We start from the raw sequence: 17,264 nt of genomic DNA, 5'->3' as shown, positions 1-17,264 counted from the left end.
AAGGTTGCTATAGTAGTACAGGTGATATATGTTGGAGGTTGAGACCAGAATGGGGCAGAGGGGAGATTTGAGGCATATTTAGGGGGGGAGCACTTGTTACTGATGGAATGAAGTCAGGCAAGTAAGAGGGAGACAGTGAATTTATCTCCTATGAGGTGAGGAAGATTGAGACAGAGAAGCATGCTCTGTTCTTTTCATTCCAAGTGCAGAGTCCTACAGGTAGTAACTTACTAATGCTTGTTGAGTTGATCACTTATTTAGCATTTGAATTTTGTGAATACATGAATAGGTATTCTGGCTGAATGAAACCATGTTGAATGGTTGCCAAAAAGCCCATACTTCTCAGATTCCAGGTAGAGATAGACCTGTCCTTCAGTTGCTGTTTATAATGGCTGACATTCATTTTTGTAGAAATACAAGTAATGTGTGATTATCTACGGAGTATAGGAATGAGAAATTTTAAAAATGGATCTAATTTGGTGATGGGCAAAGTTAAAAAAAGTGCTATTAAATGTATAGTAATAGGAATAGGTCCCACAGATATAAATTAAATGAACCACCTTTATATGCCTGTGCCACTGCACGTATTTTTCCACATTTTAATGTGAACTAAAAATAATATGCTAACTTACATAATCAGTTTAATCGTTTAGGGCAAGTTTATTTAAAGAAGTTGGAGAATAAATGAGTTTAGAATTACCATTACCTTCTCACATTATTTATAGCCTTAGTTAATAGACATACACTGAAGGGATTGTATAAGGTTTAAGTTTCAAAAGATCTGAATTCTAAACCTGAAGCTAATTACACTGTATGTTAACAAATTGGAATTTAAATAAAAATTTGAGAAAAAAAGATTTAGCTTTATTCTATAAAATCCTTACATGTGATTTAAAGTTGCTGAACTTCTTTTGCTTCATTAGGAAATGGCCCCATTTAAAGATGAGTAATAAAGGAAAAAGGTCTACATGTAACAACTGAAAAAGAGAGGTAGAAGAACATTTGAAAGAGGCAAATGAACGTGCTTCAAGGAAAAATTACCCAAATAAACCCAAGATTTATACACTTAATAAGAAATAGTTTTTGCTTGAACTGAAGGAGTGAACAGCAAAACATCTATATAATCAAGACAGTGGAAAACTATTCAGACGTTAGTTGCTTATGCTAGCACTTTGACAATGTAGAAAGTCTTGTGTAGTTTGAAGGTCTGAGGCTTGCTTTTTTTTAGAGAGCACTTGTGTATGTTTCTAGGTTCAAATTGGTTATTTCTACAGGATATTTGTAAAATTTTTCCTTTTCACTTTAATAATTAACTTGATCTACCTAAAAGAAATTAATACTGTATGGCTGCGTAGTCTAGGATACTTCAAAAATAAAGGTTTTATTTTTCCTTCTAGGAAAATACTTTTTAGGCAATTACAAAATAAGCCCCATAAAGTCGATGTGCTTTTTCCTTTGAAAAATTACTGAATCTACTAAATATGGAGTCAAAGATTTTATGAATGGTATTAAGGGATTTATAGGTTTGGCCCCATTTTTCAGCTTATATCATGATATTCTTTCTCTGATTTATCTTCCAGGAAAAGAGGTTTCTAGGGATGTTTTATACCACACTGTAATGTGGGTGGAAATGTAGTACATTTTAAAAAATAATGTGGTTTGAAATGTTCTGAATTAAACAGTTCAGTATATAAATTTCTTGTTATATATTTCATTCTAGTTGTTTTGTTTGGATCAGATGTCCTTAAATAAGACAATGAAATCTACTTTAATTTCAGTATAAAATATTTTGGGCTATTTTAATTTCTTGTAGACAGATAAAGTGAGGAAGAAATAATAAAGATGCTAAGCTTTTTGTAGGCTTAAATTCTCTAATTTACATATTCTAAGATACAGCAAACTTGTGGACTTATCAAAAAATAATAGGGCAAGTCAATGTATACTGACTTAGAGATATAGCCACAAAATAATTTTAATGAAAAAAAAAGCAAGATGCAGAACAACACATAGAGTGTGATCTTATTCTTGTTACATAGCCACTCAAGAGTCCCTAACTATATATATATATATATATATATATATATATTTTTTTTTTTTTTTTTTTTTTTGTACAGGCTCTTTATCAAGTTGGGGAAGCTCCCTTATATTCCTGGTTTATTGAGGTTTTTGAAATGATGACTGAGTGTTGAATTTTGTCACTTGCTTTTTTCACATTATAATATGATCATGTGTTTTTCTTAGTCAACATGTTAATATAATGCATTATACTGATTGATGTTTGAATGTTGAAGCAACCTTAAATTCCTCGGATAAACCTCACTTGGTCATGATGTATTAATTTTTTTATGTATTGCTAAAGTTGCCTTGCTAAGAATTTTTGTGTGCCTATTCAAAAAATATATTATCGTGTTTTTTTTCTTGTAATGTATTTTCCTAGCTTTGGGGTAAGGGTAATGCTAGCCAAATAAAATGGGTAGGCTAGTGTCCCCTGTTCTCTTTTTCCACAAGAATTTTTGTACAGGGGAGCCTGGGTGGCTCAGGCGGTAAAGCGTCTGCCTTCGGCTCAGGTCATGATCTCAGGGTCCTGGGATTGAGCCCTATGTTGGGCCAGGCTCCATGCTCAGCAGGGAGTCTGTTTCTCCCTCTCCCTCTGCCTGCCACTCCTCCTGCTTGTGCTCTCTCTCTCTGTCAAATAAATAAATAAAATCTTCAAAAAAAATTTTTTTTTGTACAGCTCACCTGCTTGTTTCTTAAGTATTTGAAAGGATTCAGCAGGAAAGCCACCTAGGCCTAAAGTTTTCTTTGTGCAAGAATTTTCAAGTATGGGGCGCCTGGGTGTCTCAGTTGTTAAGTGTCTGCCTTCGGCTCAGGTCATGATCCCAGGGTCCTGGGATCCAGCCCCACATCGGGCTCCCTGCTCAGCGGGAAGCCTGCTTCTCCCTCTCCCACTCCCCCTGCTTATGTTCCCTTTCTCACTGTGTCTTTCTCTGTCAAATAAATAAGTAAAATCTTAAAAAAAAAAAAGAATTTTCAAGTATGAATTATATTAACTTCAATAGATGTAGGTCTCTTTAGATGATCTGTTCTTGAGTGAGCCTTGGTAGTTCTATCTTTCTAGGAATTTGTACACTTTATCTAAATTGTTGAATTTAGTGCCATAAAGTTGTTCATACTATTTCCTTTGATCCTTCTAATCTCTGTAGAATTTGATCAGATCTAATCAGTTTTACTTGTATTTCCAGAGAGCCAGGTTTTGTAGTGATTGATAATCTCTGTTGTTTGACAATTTTTCTATTTTATTGTTATTTTCTTGCTTCTGTCTACTTTTGGTTTAATATGCTCGTCTTCTTAAAATTTCTTTATGTAAAAACTTAGGTAACCAATTTTAGACTTTGCTCTTTTTGTAAAGTAAGCATCTTAACTCTACATATTTATCTCTAAGCACCACTCTAGCTGGGTCCTACCAATTGTAATATGGTGTCTTCTCATTTTTCATGTGATTTCTTCTTTGAACCATGGATTATTTCAGAGTATATTGTTTAAATTCCAAATGTTTGAGGATATTCCAGATGTTTTTTATTATTCATTTCTAGTTTAAATCTGTTGTGTTTAGAAAACATACTATGTATGATTTTAATTTTTTTTATGTTTAATGAGCCTTTTTACATGGCCTCAGAATATAGTCTGTCTTGGTAAAATATCCCACGTGCTCTTGAAAATAGCGTATATCCTGCTAAAGTTGGGTGGGGTGTTCTATAAACGTCAACTAGGACAAGTTGGTTGAAAATATAGTTCAAGTCTTACGTATCCTTGCTGATTTTCGGTCTACTTGTTCTGTTAGTTACTAAGGAATATGGAAATGTCCAACTAGAACTGTAGATTTGTCTCTTTCTTTTTTCAGGTCTGTCACTTTCTGTTCTGAGTGCTTAACATTTTAATCAGCATATACACCTTGTACATTATTCTGTCTTCTTAATGAATTGACCCCTTTTTTATTATGAAATATCCATCTATATCTGTGGTAATGGTTCTTGTTCTGATGACTACTTTGTACAGTAACTTAGCCACTCCAGCTTTCTTTTGATTGAGCACATGATACATCTTTTCATTCTTTTCCTTTTTAAGCTATCTCTGTCAAAGTGGGTTTCTTGTAAGCAAAATAAATTACATCTTTTAAAAAAATCAATTATGGCAATTTCAGCCTTTTTAATTGAATTACTAATACTATTTATACTTCCTATGATTATCAATATTATTGATTTTAAATCTGTATCTTACTATTTCTTGTCTTTTTGCCCCATCCATTTTTTATTCCCCTTTGCCTACCTCTATTAGAGTGAGTATATTTTAGTATTTCATTTTATATCCATAATTGGATCATTAGCTCCATCTCTTTAACATTATAAGATGTTAGTTTTATTTAAAATTACAAAATTTAGTGTTTGTCTTTACGTATTTAACTTACTGTTGTCTGTATTCAAATAATATTATGCCACTTGACTTATGATGTCATAATTTTACAATAGTATTCTTCACTTTCCCCCTTTAATCCTTTAGCTGTTCTGATTATACTATTTACTTTGCATTTTGTAATCTTCAAAATACATTACTATTATTTTGCTGTTGCTGTTTTCAACAACCAGTTATCTTTAAGTTTATTTAAAAATAACAAATAGGTCTTTTAAATTTATCAACATGCTTACTAAATTTTTAGTGCTTTTGGTTTTTGTGTAGACCATAATTTTTATCTCATTTTTATTTTTCCTCAAGAACTTTTTTTTTTAAGTAGGCTCCACACTCAGCTTGGAGCCCAACATAGGCCTTGAACTCACAAACCTGAGATCAAGACTGAGATGAGATCAGTAGTTGGATGCTTAGGCAGCTAAGCTACCCAAGCACCCCTCCTGCTAAAGAACTTCTTTTAACATTTCTTGTAGACTCTTAACTTTTATTTGTCTGAAGATCTTTATTACAGTTTCTTGGATTTCATTCATCAATATTAAGATTTTGGTTCCTAAATGGATTAAACCAATAGCTTAAAGAATGAAGAAGATAATTGCCATTTTTAAAGTTTTAAATTTAGAAAAAGAGTTTGACACTACTAATTCGAAGGGTACATATACCCCAATGTTTATAGCAGCATTATCAACACTAGCTAAATTATGGAAAGAGCCCAGATGTCCACTGACTGATGAATGGATAAAGAAGAAGTGGTATATATATATACAATGGAATATTACTCAGCCATCAGAAAGAACAAAATAGTGTCATTTGCAACGAAGTAGATGGAGCTAGAGAATATTATGCTAAGCAAAATAAGTCATTCAGGGAAAGACAAATTCCATATCACTCATATGTGGAACTTAAGAAGCAAAACAAATGAACAAAAACAGAGCAAGAAACAGACTCTTAACTCTAGAGAACAAACTGATGGTTACCAGAGAGGAGGTGGGTGGAGAGATGGGTGAAATGGGGGATGGGGATTAAGGAGGGCCCTTCTGATGAGCATCAGGTGATGTATATAAGTGTTGGATTATTTAATTCTACACCTGAAACTAAGCTGTATGTGAACTAACTAGAATTTAAATAAAAACTTGAAAAAAAAATGACAAATTCAATGTAACACTGTTTAAGGGATACAGACAACCTTCAGATGAAGAAATTAGAGAAGTGAAAACTAGAATTAATATCCCTTTACAATTATTAGACCAAAGAAAATTAGGATTTTGGATATTTATGTCATGTGTTAGCCAGGAGGGGAAAAAAGACCCCACAAGAATCCTCATGGACAATAGAGGTTTGTGAACTACTTGTAGGTGTAGGATTGCCAGTGGTATGAAGGCATTTTGACTCTTGGGCACTGTTTATTCATACTGGGTGTATATATATATATATATACACACTCTGTGATATAGTAATTCTGCTCTGGGTCTACAGCAAAGGGATTAAGAGTCTCTGAGTTTACACAGTCCATAGTTATACAACTCCATAAAGAGACGTGGTAGAGACTTTGATTTTTATCATGCCCTGAGCTGGTAAGAAGAAGATGGACGTAGCCTGAGCACCCATCACCAGGAAAGTGAACGCATCCAGAAGTGTTCTGCAGCAAATCAAAGCAAGAGATTGGTTTTCTGCACAACAGGGATGGATTTTCTTAATAAAAAATAAAATCCCAAGAGAAAATAACAACGCAAATGAGATCTATACCATACATGATTAATATGAGTTAAAATATATGCCTACAAAGTGGTCCCAATTCCCCTTACACCATGCTCTTGAGAACTGATCTTTCTCCGTACATTACATTAAAGAAATAGGTGTAGATATTCTGGAAGGTAGTGGTATCTTTGTTCACAGTGCTTTCTTCTTGCAGATGTTGATGAATGCCAGGCAATTCCTGGGATATGTCAGGGAGGAAACTGCATCAATACCGTGGGCTCTTTTGAGTGCAAATGCCCTGCTGGCCACAAGCAGAGTGAAACTACTCAGAAATGTGAAGGTAAGTGTCTGTGTTTGGAGGGGTATGTCTACTGATGACTCTGAATCCCAGAAAGTCATAACTTCATTTAGAATTTTGAAGAATTCAGTCGTAGTTACAATTCTTTATTTTAATGTGAGAATGAAGGCATAGACGTTAGAGTGGTTTTGTATCGCTTTGTGTGTTTAATGGGTTTGATTTGGAAAGAGCCAGTGAACATTTTACAAGGGGTTTGTTACTCAGTTTCTGTGTTGTAATGGGAATGGGAGTAATCAGCCCTTTATATTTTTCCTTAATAAATTGGTTTTCCAGTTCACTTACACAATTATATCAAAAGATTAAAATTCTGAGTGATGTACAGTGTCTGGCATAAAGTGATGCATTAGAAGTTGGCACTCTGTCCTACGTCATTAAATAAGTATTTGGAATTTTATATTGAATATTGTTTCTCAGCTGCCTGCCAAATGAAAAAACCAGTATAATCTTCTCAGAGAGAATTTGGAAATTACTGCAACAGGTATTCTGTGAAAGAATAGCTTACTCAAATAAATATCAAAAAATAATTTTCTGGAATGTGATTATAATATTGAATGTGAACTGAATCTAATTTTGAAATATGAACTCCAAAAGTATTCCTCATATAGAATAAAATCAATCGTTATATTTCTGTGTGATTGAAAGCTTTATCATTATTACAGAATTCAAGAAGTTTCTAAAAGTGTCTAGCTTTCCTAACATGGATACTTAGAATAATGTTGATACTTCTAGTAGTATTGAAGTATAATGTTTATCTTTTAGAATGATTACTTAAATCAATTTATTCCCATTCAGGTAATTTTTTTAAGGCAAATACTATATCTATTTTCATTTTTTTGTGACATAAGCATTCATACCTACTCAAAGTTTAGAAAAAAATTATTTCAGAAATTTGTTTTTGGCAGTCTGGCTTACCTGAGGTGGAAAAATGTGAATCTGAACTTACATGGGAAATTCAGTAAATCTGAAATTGATTTCATGTGCCTGTTATGATTTTATCTGGGAGCAATTTCTGAGTTGAGTAAACTAAAAGTAGCAAATACATATTATAATTGCTCCCTGTGAAGAAACCGTCACAAGTTTATTTAGACCTGTTTACCTTCAGTAACTAAAATCATCTTTTAGTGTACATAATTAAGTCTTCTGTTCTTTCCTTTCTAAAAGGCAGTATTTGGGGGTTATTTTTTGTTGCTTGGTTATAAAGTTTAGTTCCTCTCTGTAGAAAAAACAGTTTGGGAAAAGGTAAAATCTAAAGTTTAATTATAGAAGACAAACAGGAATATGAACTATTTTATTGGACGGGAGGTAGAGGTAAGTACATGCTGTGGTTCCAACACCAGAAATCATAATTCCATGAACCCAGGGAACACGTATCATTCTATATTTTCTATTTGGCTTACTGCCTTTCTAGTCTACTGTAAATTAATCTTCATAATTACATACAATTTACATTTTTTCAACTTAATTTCATGCTTCCACAAAAGAAAAGGTAATAAAGCATGGCTAATTATATTAAAAACCCAATAAATTCTCTTTGAAACTCCTAGGAAGAATGTCTGTACAGTTTATGCCATTTAAATATAATATTGATAACCAAAGTCTGCTTACATTGGAAAGGTTAAGAAAAATACTTGGAAGATGGGAAAATTAAGTGAGCCCAGGAATTGGACCAGTGAGTTGGGGACTTGCAGAAGGTCTGGGTTATGCTGCTGTATCCTTGCTACTTCTTGTATTTTCCTTCCTGGCTTTTTTGGAGGTTAATTCTATATGGCTCAACCTTTTGTCATTGTGCTTCACTTTTTACTTCTGAAATACTATCCAGACTAGATCCAAGGGTGGTAGACTTAGGAACAAAGACAGTGTTTGATAGTAGGTGAGAAGGCACAGCCACTGACTGATGAAAGTGGTTGTGACATTTCCATTAATCATCAGACAGTGTATGTCTTCTTAGTTGTAAATAGAATGAGCACTTTCCACATCACATTTCATCAAAACAACATATAGAGCCAAGGCAGAGTTTGAAGAGAGACAGTGCAACTCTTTATTCACACTTGTCTGTGTTTTTAGTAAAGGGGGCTGTCGATGTAATATAGGCACCACCCAGAGCCTGAATCCAGTCCTCTCCTTCCTTACTTCCTGCCCAGGCAGCCAAATCCACTTAAGCCATTGCCCAGAAAGAATTATGTGATTTAATATTTGGGATTGGTGGGGAATAGCAGAATTGGAAGAAGTGGTGATTAGAATTTGAAAACTAAAGGTTTTATGAAGGCTTTACTTTGTGTGTAAGTCATATTTATTTGGATATGTCTTAAAAGTAACTATTACCAATTTTCCTTAAGTAATAGTATTCTTTTATGTAAAAGATCAAGTGGTATTTCCTTACATAAAACTATTTATTGTAATTGGTAGCATGATGTATCTGGAAAGACTGTAAACTATTGCTGCACTCAGTGACAGCTTTGAATTATAGTCCATTTATGTATGGTTTATACAGTGTCAGTGTAAAAATGTTGACATAAATTTAAAGTTAGTATTTGCCCTAAATAAAAATGTTACCATAGCAATTAATTTTGACCAACTGTCAAAGGTAAGATATTTTAGTATTCTATGTAGATTACAATGTGAACATAAAATATAGTAGTAGTGGAAGATTTACATGAAAATGATGCCCTTTCTGTTTCTCTTATGGCACATAATAGATTTCTGTTCATACGGCAATGAAATTTTCTAAAATCTTTTTCAGCCTAAGTTTCTGGGTCTGTTCAGAAATAAGAAAGCTAACCAGTGTTTTGAATCTAAGTCATTTGGGGAAATGGTGGCAGCATTAGCAGCAAAGTGAGGTCATTAACTTTAAAAAATTGTGTTACTCTTTTTTTGGTGGGTATCTGTTGGTTGACCATCTCACTCCCAACACTTGGGTAAGATCCTTGAGGGCAAAAACTCTGTCTTGTTTATTGCCATAGCCTCAAGCCTGGAACTGCTCCTGCTCTATCTATCGCAAGCTCCGAAAAATATATGTTGAGTAATTGGGAGTATGGTGGATAATAATTTAATTTCCTTGACTTGGGTTGAATGTTCAAAAAGAAAGGTTAAGTGTAGGGCCAGAGTTAAAATTGTATTTGGAAAGAGGGCAGTGTCCCATATTACGGGAATTTTTCCTTCACCTGATTTTTTTTTTCATTTCCTTAATAATCTTATTTTGCTCTGGTTACCATTCAAAGACAAAGAGCGTAAGTAGTAAGTGCAGTTTGGCATTTTTAGATCTTTGTGTCATTACTCCTCTTTGCTCATCTGCAAGTAATACTTACGGAGTCAGGGACCTTCCTTCTCTATTTAAAAGAAATAACTGTCTTCTGCTTGTTCACTGGAATATCTTCATAGCTAAAATCGTATCCTGAAAGGCTTGTTCTGCTGAAAATTTAAGTTTGGACATATATAGTTTATAATAAAATGAGAAAAAATGGTGGGGCGGCATTCATCTCTTGAGTTAATGTCTGAAACACATGAACAAGTATCTATATTGAGACTTGTTTTTATTTTATATAATTGGTTGAGTGGATTCTCCTATCTGAGAATCTGAGCCCAGAACATAAAGGAATGCTCATTTCTCTCTGTGTGTGTGTGTGTGTGTGTGTGTGTCTGTCTGTCTGTCTGTCTGTCTGTCTGTCTGTCTAAAGGAGAATCCGTTGTTTTCCCCCTTCACTCATTTAGGGTCTCAGATTCAGTTAAGCCTCTCAGGCCTACTGAAGTCAAGTCTTGTTTCTCCTGGGCCAGTTTGGCTCCAAAATCTTTTCCTCATTCTGTTGTACGGTGGGGAAAATGATTTGTTGGTGGAGTAAACTATTTCTTCACATCCAAAGAGAAGTTTTCTTCAGTTACTATATTCAGAGATTCATTCATCCAAATATCCATTTAATTTAAATGAGGAAGGAAAGTAGCACACATCAATATAATATGAAGCTGTATATTAGAATGCTGTCCAGAATTTTTTATTTTTATGATAAAATGTTATTTTGAATTTCAGTCCACTTGGAGAAAGCACAAGTAGGTGCCAGATGTCCTTGCATGACCTCCCTCTTTCAGACTATACCTTCTTTAACATTCTTCGCTGTAGTTATTCTTTCCTGGCTTAAATGGAAGGCAGGAAAATAACATCATTGTATTGGGAAGCTTCCCTTCAATGGCTCTTTATATGTCAAATAGTTGTTTGCAATTTTCTGAGGAGTCTTCAGCTTTGTTCCATTACCACAGCATTTAGTTGTTGGAGATTTGTGGCAACAAATATATTTATTTATGCTCGCGAAACTCATGAAACTTGTTGGCACAATATCTTTGGTTGCTGTTCCAACTCTGCTTTGATAAACAATGGAAAATAAACTTCTGTCCCAAACTGAAAAATGCTTTCTTTTACTCATATTACCAAAAGTGTTTTAACTTCAAAATAAATAATAAACTCATTGACTGTTGTCCAAAAGGAAAACTACATATTAAAATTGACACTTAAGTATTTAGTATTTAAGTATTTACAATCTTGTAAATATTGGAAACGCATAAAACTTTTTAGGTCATCAATTTAGAGACCACAGAAGTATCATTTTCAAATCCTTTTTAAAAAGAAATTTACAACATTATAGTTAAAAAATAGATTCTCTCTCCCTTAAATAAGAAAGCCCAGTCTGATAAACTCAAACCTACTTTCTGCCCCATAACAAATGTTATTCCTCTGTCACATCACTTTTTACATTGTATTTTATTTATTTTTCTTGTCTAACTGCTGACAGAGTATAGATCAAAATAAAGTATGTTAATAAAAGCTAATATTTATGGAGCACTTAATATATTATAGACAACACTTTAACCACCATAAATGGGTTTTCTTATTAAGTCATCACATAGTGGTGTGAGGTTGGTTGCTATCATTAACCCACTGCACAGATGAGGAAACTGAGGCACAGAGAAGCTAAATAACTTTGTCGAAGCTAGGTGGGTTAGAAACCGCAGAACCAGGATTCTAGCCTGCTAGATTTTCTTGAGTTTTCACTCAGCCAGAGCCGTTGAGTGAACACAGGAGGGTGACCTGGCAGCACATACCCCAGCCCACAATTTGCATTTACAGGGGGAAGCTCATGGAGTCAGCAGCAGTAACAGGATTATGGTTCTCTCTTTGCTTTGTTGCATTATGTGATAGTGCCCTGCAATCCAGCAAAGGCAGAATTAGAACCAGTTTAGTGATCTTAGCACTGGCTTTGGAGTTTGGGTGGTCGGAAATAGCATGGTCTCTTTCCTCTGATATGATCAAGGCTGAAAAAATATGGAACCTTGACCTCCAGGCCTGTTTCTACACTTCAGTCTTCATGAATGGGAAACCTTCCCTTTGTGTCATCAGGGTTCAGGGGTCTAAGCCTTGAGATTGCAAATTAATGACCTACAATTCACTGGCTCTAGCCCAGATCCCCAATCTCAGCCCTCTACCAGGATTGACCAATTTAAGCACTCAGATGTAGTCGTTTTCCATAGAACCTTTAGGAAGATTAGCCTACAGGGGCTAATTCTTGAAAAATTTAACCTTTCTCTCTAACATATGTTTTACTGCCTTTCATGAGTGATATATTAGATACTTAGTCAATGGATTTTTGCTCTAGTTTTTGTTCATTAAAATGAAAATTTACTCCATACCACTATGCTAAAATAACCTATTCATCATGACTTTAGAACTGAAGATTCATCTTAAATGAACCAAAGATATAAGTATGAACAGAAAAAACAGTGGGGTTAAAAACAATCATGAGAATTTTTATATTGTCTTAGATCTGAAAAAGCATTATTTAGTATGTTACCCTACCTAAAGCTATGGAGGTATAGATCAATAATTTCAGCTACATAAAATATACATTGCATGACAGTAAAAGAAAAAAAAACTGCTACAAGCAAGAATAAAAGACAATAATAAACTGAAAAACATTGCAACTTACAAGACAAAGACCACTTTTTCTAATACATCAGTTCTATAGATGAGTAAGAAAATATCCAATAAAAATGTTCAAGGACATGAACTGTCCATTGACAAGGGAAATACCAGTGACTGTTAAATACACTAAAACACGTTTACCCTTACTTAGAAGAAGAAAGTACACAATAACATGGGATATCATTTCTACCTATAAACTTTGATAAGAGCAAAATTCTAATGTAAAACTGCATTAGTGAAGGTTTTGGGAAAGAGATGCTCTCATAAATTCCTGATAAAAGTATAAAATTGGTGCAACCTCTGAGGAGAGCAATTTAGAATTATCTGTCAAAATTACAAATGTATTTAACATTTAACCCATAAATTTTAATTCAGAGTTTTTAGCCTATCTGTACTCAATCAAGAAATGATGGACGTAGAAGATTATCCCTCCTGTCTTTTTGTAATAGGAAAATATGGTAACATATACATGACAGTAAACCTATTAAATTATGAGTTGGAAACTATTCATCCTTAAAAAGACATTGTGGACACTTTATATATTGATTTAAAAGTATGATTAAGACATACTGTTACGTGGCAAAAGCAAATTGTAAAACATTTTCATTTACACAGAATGTGTGTGCATGTGTTTGCCTGTGTATGCATAGAATGTGCATGGAAGGATATTAGAAAATTTGCATCATTAAATATTTTGAGGGTGAAAATATTTTGGGGGAGAAAAGGATGGAAAAGAGACTTCTCTGGGCACCTGGGTGACTCAGTTGTTGGGTGTCTGCCTTCGGCTCGGGTCATGATCCCAAGGTCCTGGGATTGAGCCCCGCATCGGGCTCCCTGCTAAGCAGGAAGCCTGCTTCCCCCTCTCCCTCTCTCCCTGCTTGTGTTCCCTCTCTCGCTGTGTCTCTCTCTCTGTCAAATAGATAAATACAATCTTAAAAAAAAAAAGAGAGACACTTCTCAATGAGTGTTCTAGTGTAAGTTTTTGACTTTTAACCTTGTAAATGTATTATTTGTTCAAAAAATTAAAAACAGAAGAAGGTGAAAAACAGGCTCAGTTACTTTCTTTGTGAAGCTTTCAACAAATTCCTATAGCAGAACTACTATCTCCCTCCTGGTTGACTGGAACAGTGCATTACAACCTGTTACACCCTAGTCCTGGGGCATTGCAACCTCTGTCCCTGGAACACTCAGCATGTCCATGTTCCATGCCGCCATGCAGACAATATATGCAGATCTAATCCTTATCCAGTGTGAAATAAAAATCGGGTTTGAGCAGAATTACACTTAATCTTAAACTATTACTTTAGGGGCGCCTGGGTGGCTCAGTTGGTTAAGCGTCTGCCTTCAGCTCAGGTCATGATCCCAGGGTCCTGGGATTGAGCCCCGCATCAGGCTCCCTGCTCAGCAGGAAGTCTCCTTCCCTCTCTCCCTCTGCTTGCTGCATCACCTGCTTTTGCTCCCTCTCTCTCTTTCTCCTCTCTCTCTCTGTGTCAAATAAATAAATAAATAAATAAAATCTAAAAAATAGTAAATCAATAAATATTTAGGAACATTGAATGAAATATATTTGATTTTAATGGTTCTCATTAATTGCTGTTCAGGAAAAAAATCTCATTGAAATATGACGACTAGAAATAGAAGTAAAATAGTATGGGAGAGGTAGATCAAAGATGGTAATTACAGTGAAGCTGATTATAATTTGCTTTTGGCCAAAATACAAGTATTATTTAAAAGAGTGTATGTGGTAGTCATATTGTGAAGAAAGGAGTTGTTCTTAAATCATCTTAAATAAAAATCTGGTAGAATTCTGGTCATCAGCTGCAAATGAGCTGCATGGCCTAGAGAAATTAGGTATCAAAACACAGTCTGCTCCTTTGCAATGAGGTGGGTTAGGACTTTCAAAGTAGAAAGCGAACCAATTTGTCTCTACCCTGTGGTATTTACATTTGTTTATTTCAGAGATTCTTCTCTGTCTCTGTCTCTCAGAAATACACGTGTACACACAGACCCACATATTTCTGTGTGTGTAAGTTTCTGTATTGTCCCTTTCTTAGGTGCACACAATTACATTAATCATAGTATTTGTTTCATGACATATTCTCATTATTATTTTACTCATAGCCTGCTTTTATGTAGTTAAATATCTTCAGTAATATAATATGCACCCGCAAAACCACTAAAAACAAAAGGTGGGCCCAAGACAACCACATGTACGCATGGTGCTGCCCCACCCACCGCCACTCCTACAGCATAACCATCACTTTGAAGCCAGGACTCCACATTTTCTTTTCTTTTTAGATTCTTTTATTACACCTGTAGATATTCCATTTATTATTATTACTGTGATTTCAGTTTTTTTTTAAAGAATACAAAAAAAAGTTTATTACACAAAATTGAGTCCTTCATATTTCATAGTTCACGAAGGCTAAACAAAGACTAGGTTTTTTTTAAATCATTCACAAAAATTTCACTTTCACTCCCCCTCATCCCAACTATTAAAAAATGGCCTGACCAAATGTTATCAAAACAAACACTGTAAATAACACCGAGTGCTTTAAAGACAACTCTCCCATATGTTATTTCTTGGCGTGGGTGATCTTCATGGCATGTGACAGTGTGATTTTCAATCCCTGTAAAGCATCCCTGGCAGCTCCAGCCTGTCCATCATTTTCAAATTCAACAAAAGCAATGCCATGCCTCCCAGGTACCAAACGTACTTCCTTGAAGCCAGGAAACTGATTAAACAGCATGGATAACATCATCTCATTAGTCCCTTCTGGTAAATTATTGAGGAATAAAATATAGTTTGGAGGGTAATCAGGGACCTGAGGATTTGCTGTTGAATTTCCTTGGGTATCGGCTGCATTTGGTGTTCCCTGACCAGGCTTTTTGTTTGCAGTGGTCACAGTCTGTTCCACAGTTTTCACTTTTTTCTTTTCCTTCTTCTTTTCTTTGTCAGCAAAAGTGCCACGCATTTTAGATATTACATCCGAATCTGTTTTTGCATACTGGATTCACATTGGTTTACCATAAAATGGAAATCCTTATAACTGTCTCAAGGCATTTGTGGATGAGCCCAGTTCCTTAAAAATAACAAAGGCTTGCCCCTTCATCTTCATGGTCTTTAAAGCTGCAATATCTACAACGTGGCCAAACTGAGAAAACAGGGCATACAGGGATCTCTTCAACTCTTCTTTTTTAATTTTGTCATTCATATTGTTGATGTAAATTGTATGATTTGGTCTGATATCCATGTTTGGAGTTAAACTGTTCAAACTGCCTGAGGCCTACGTTGGTCCCCCACGAACCGAAAGCTGGAAATGGATGATTTCAGTTTTTTAAACACCACAATAAAAGGCTTAATACTTTGTGGAACTTACTCTTTTCACTTAATAATATGATGCTACAGTTCATCTGTATTGTTGCACATTGTTCTAATTCATTTTTAAGGTGAATAGTCCATTCTGTCCCATTATGCAGATATACCTTAGTGTGTTCATCCACTTTCCCCCTGGTGGCCGCCGTTCTCTGATTCTTCCTATTGGGCCAGCATACTTGCAGACACGTACACTCTGGACCCTGTTGTCCCACGCATTTCCTTCAGAGTAGAGCCCAGTGTTTCCCCTCCTTTGCTCAGCATGGACAGAGCTGCACGATGGAGTCAGGGCCTTTGTGATTTTTCAGAGAGATATTTACCCTCTTTTTTGATCCACTTATTTCTGAAAGGTGACTTACATTTCTCTTATGATTGATGTCTGTGTAAGTAGCTTAGGTCACAGGGGCGGTAGTATATTAGAGCCTTGCTCTCCCTTGCTGTTGCTTGGTGTCAGATGGGGAAACAAAGAGCCTGATACTCTGCAATTAGGGTGACCTCCACCTCTTCCCAGGCCTGTGTGTTAGCCAGCCCGCCCCCCAGATTGGTTGAGAAGCATCTGCTGAGTGATCAGTGGTCTTACCCTGGCTCACAGGGCTAACTCAATCCTCTCGATTATTCCTGAGTTCTCTTCCATGTGGTTTTGGACTCATTACACAGATTAAGAAATCATACAGGAGAAGTAAAGACACTGCAAACATCTCCATATCTTTTTTGTGTATTTTTGTTTTGCAAATATTACAATTTATTTACATCTCCCCCCAAAGCAGGTACTAAACATTACCAACTCTTGAGCACAGTATTATCTTGACTGCAGTTTTCGGTATTCAATCTTTATTTTTAAGACATATCCATAAAAGGGATGGAGCCTGTAACAACATAAATACCTCCTTGAGAACAAGATTAATTCTGAGCAGTGCTAACAAACTGGCAAAGATTGCTAAAGCTCATCTTCCTGAGCTAACCTGCTCTTAGTCCCCAGGCTTCCTCCTCTCAGTTCTGCACGCTTTTGCCCTTAGGAACAAAATTAAGGATTTTTTTTAACAGAGGGCCAATAATGGAAACTTCTTTTTGATTATCTCCTTGTGATATCTTGGTGCCTAAAACTAAATTGTCTTCACCTCTTCTCTGTAACTCCCACAGCCCAACCAGGTTCTCATAATCTGATTTTCAGATACTTAGCACAATGCCTCTCATAATTTTTCTTTTTGGAGAATCAAAGCTTGTCTCAACTTGTCATGCTTTCCTGTGTGTGCTAAGCAAAAGTGACATCCAATGGGGTTGGTGTCTTTCTCTCTCTCCCTGTAAAATAGACAACTGCTCGTAATCAGATGAATTGATAGTAAAAGTTGTTTGCACTAAGGAATCTACTTTTTATGCATGGGAGGTGGAGCATTGAGTAGCTTAGA

At 35.3% G+C, this 17,264-nt stretch overlaps 1 protein-coding gene and 1 pseudogene across 1 annotated transcript in view; one reads left to right on the top strand and one right to left on the bottom strand.

The window, feature by feature from the left end:
• Positions 1 to 17,264, top strand: part of FBN2 (fibrillin 2) — a 254,470-nt gene that overhangs the window by 73,379 nt on the left and 163,827 nt on the right. The window contains exon 7 of the mRNA XM_028103619.2: positions 6,374 to 6,499. Coding sequence (XP_027959420.1) covers positions 6,374 to 6,499 — 126 coding nt within the window. The remainder of the gene's footprint in view (positions 1 to 6,373; positions 6,500 to 17,264) is intronic.
• Positions 15,059 to 15,794, bottom strand: LOC114209535 (U2 small nuclear ribonucleoprotein B'' pseudogene; annotated as a pseudogene).

This window comes from Eumetopias jubatus, unplaced genomic scaffold, assembly GCF_037043125.1.
Source record: "Eumetopias jubatus isolate StellerSeaLion01/CBP00866 unplaced genomic scaffold, mEumJub1_p1.0 scaffold_5, whole genome shotgun sequence".
In the NCBI taxonomy this organism is placed as follows: Eukaryota; Metazoa; Chordata; class Mammalia; order Carnivora; family Otariidae; genus Eumetopias; species Eumetopias jubatus.
This window is presented reverse-complemented; position numbering and strand designations above follow the sequence as displayed.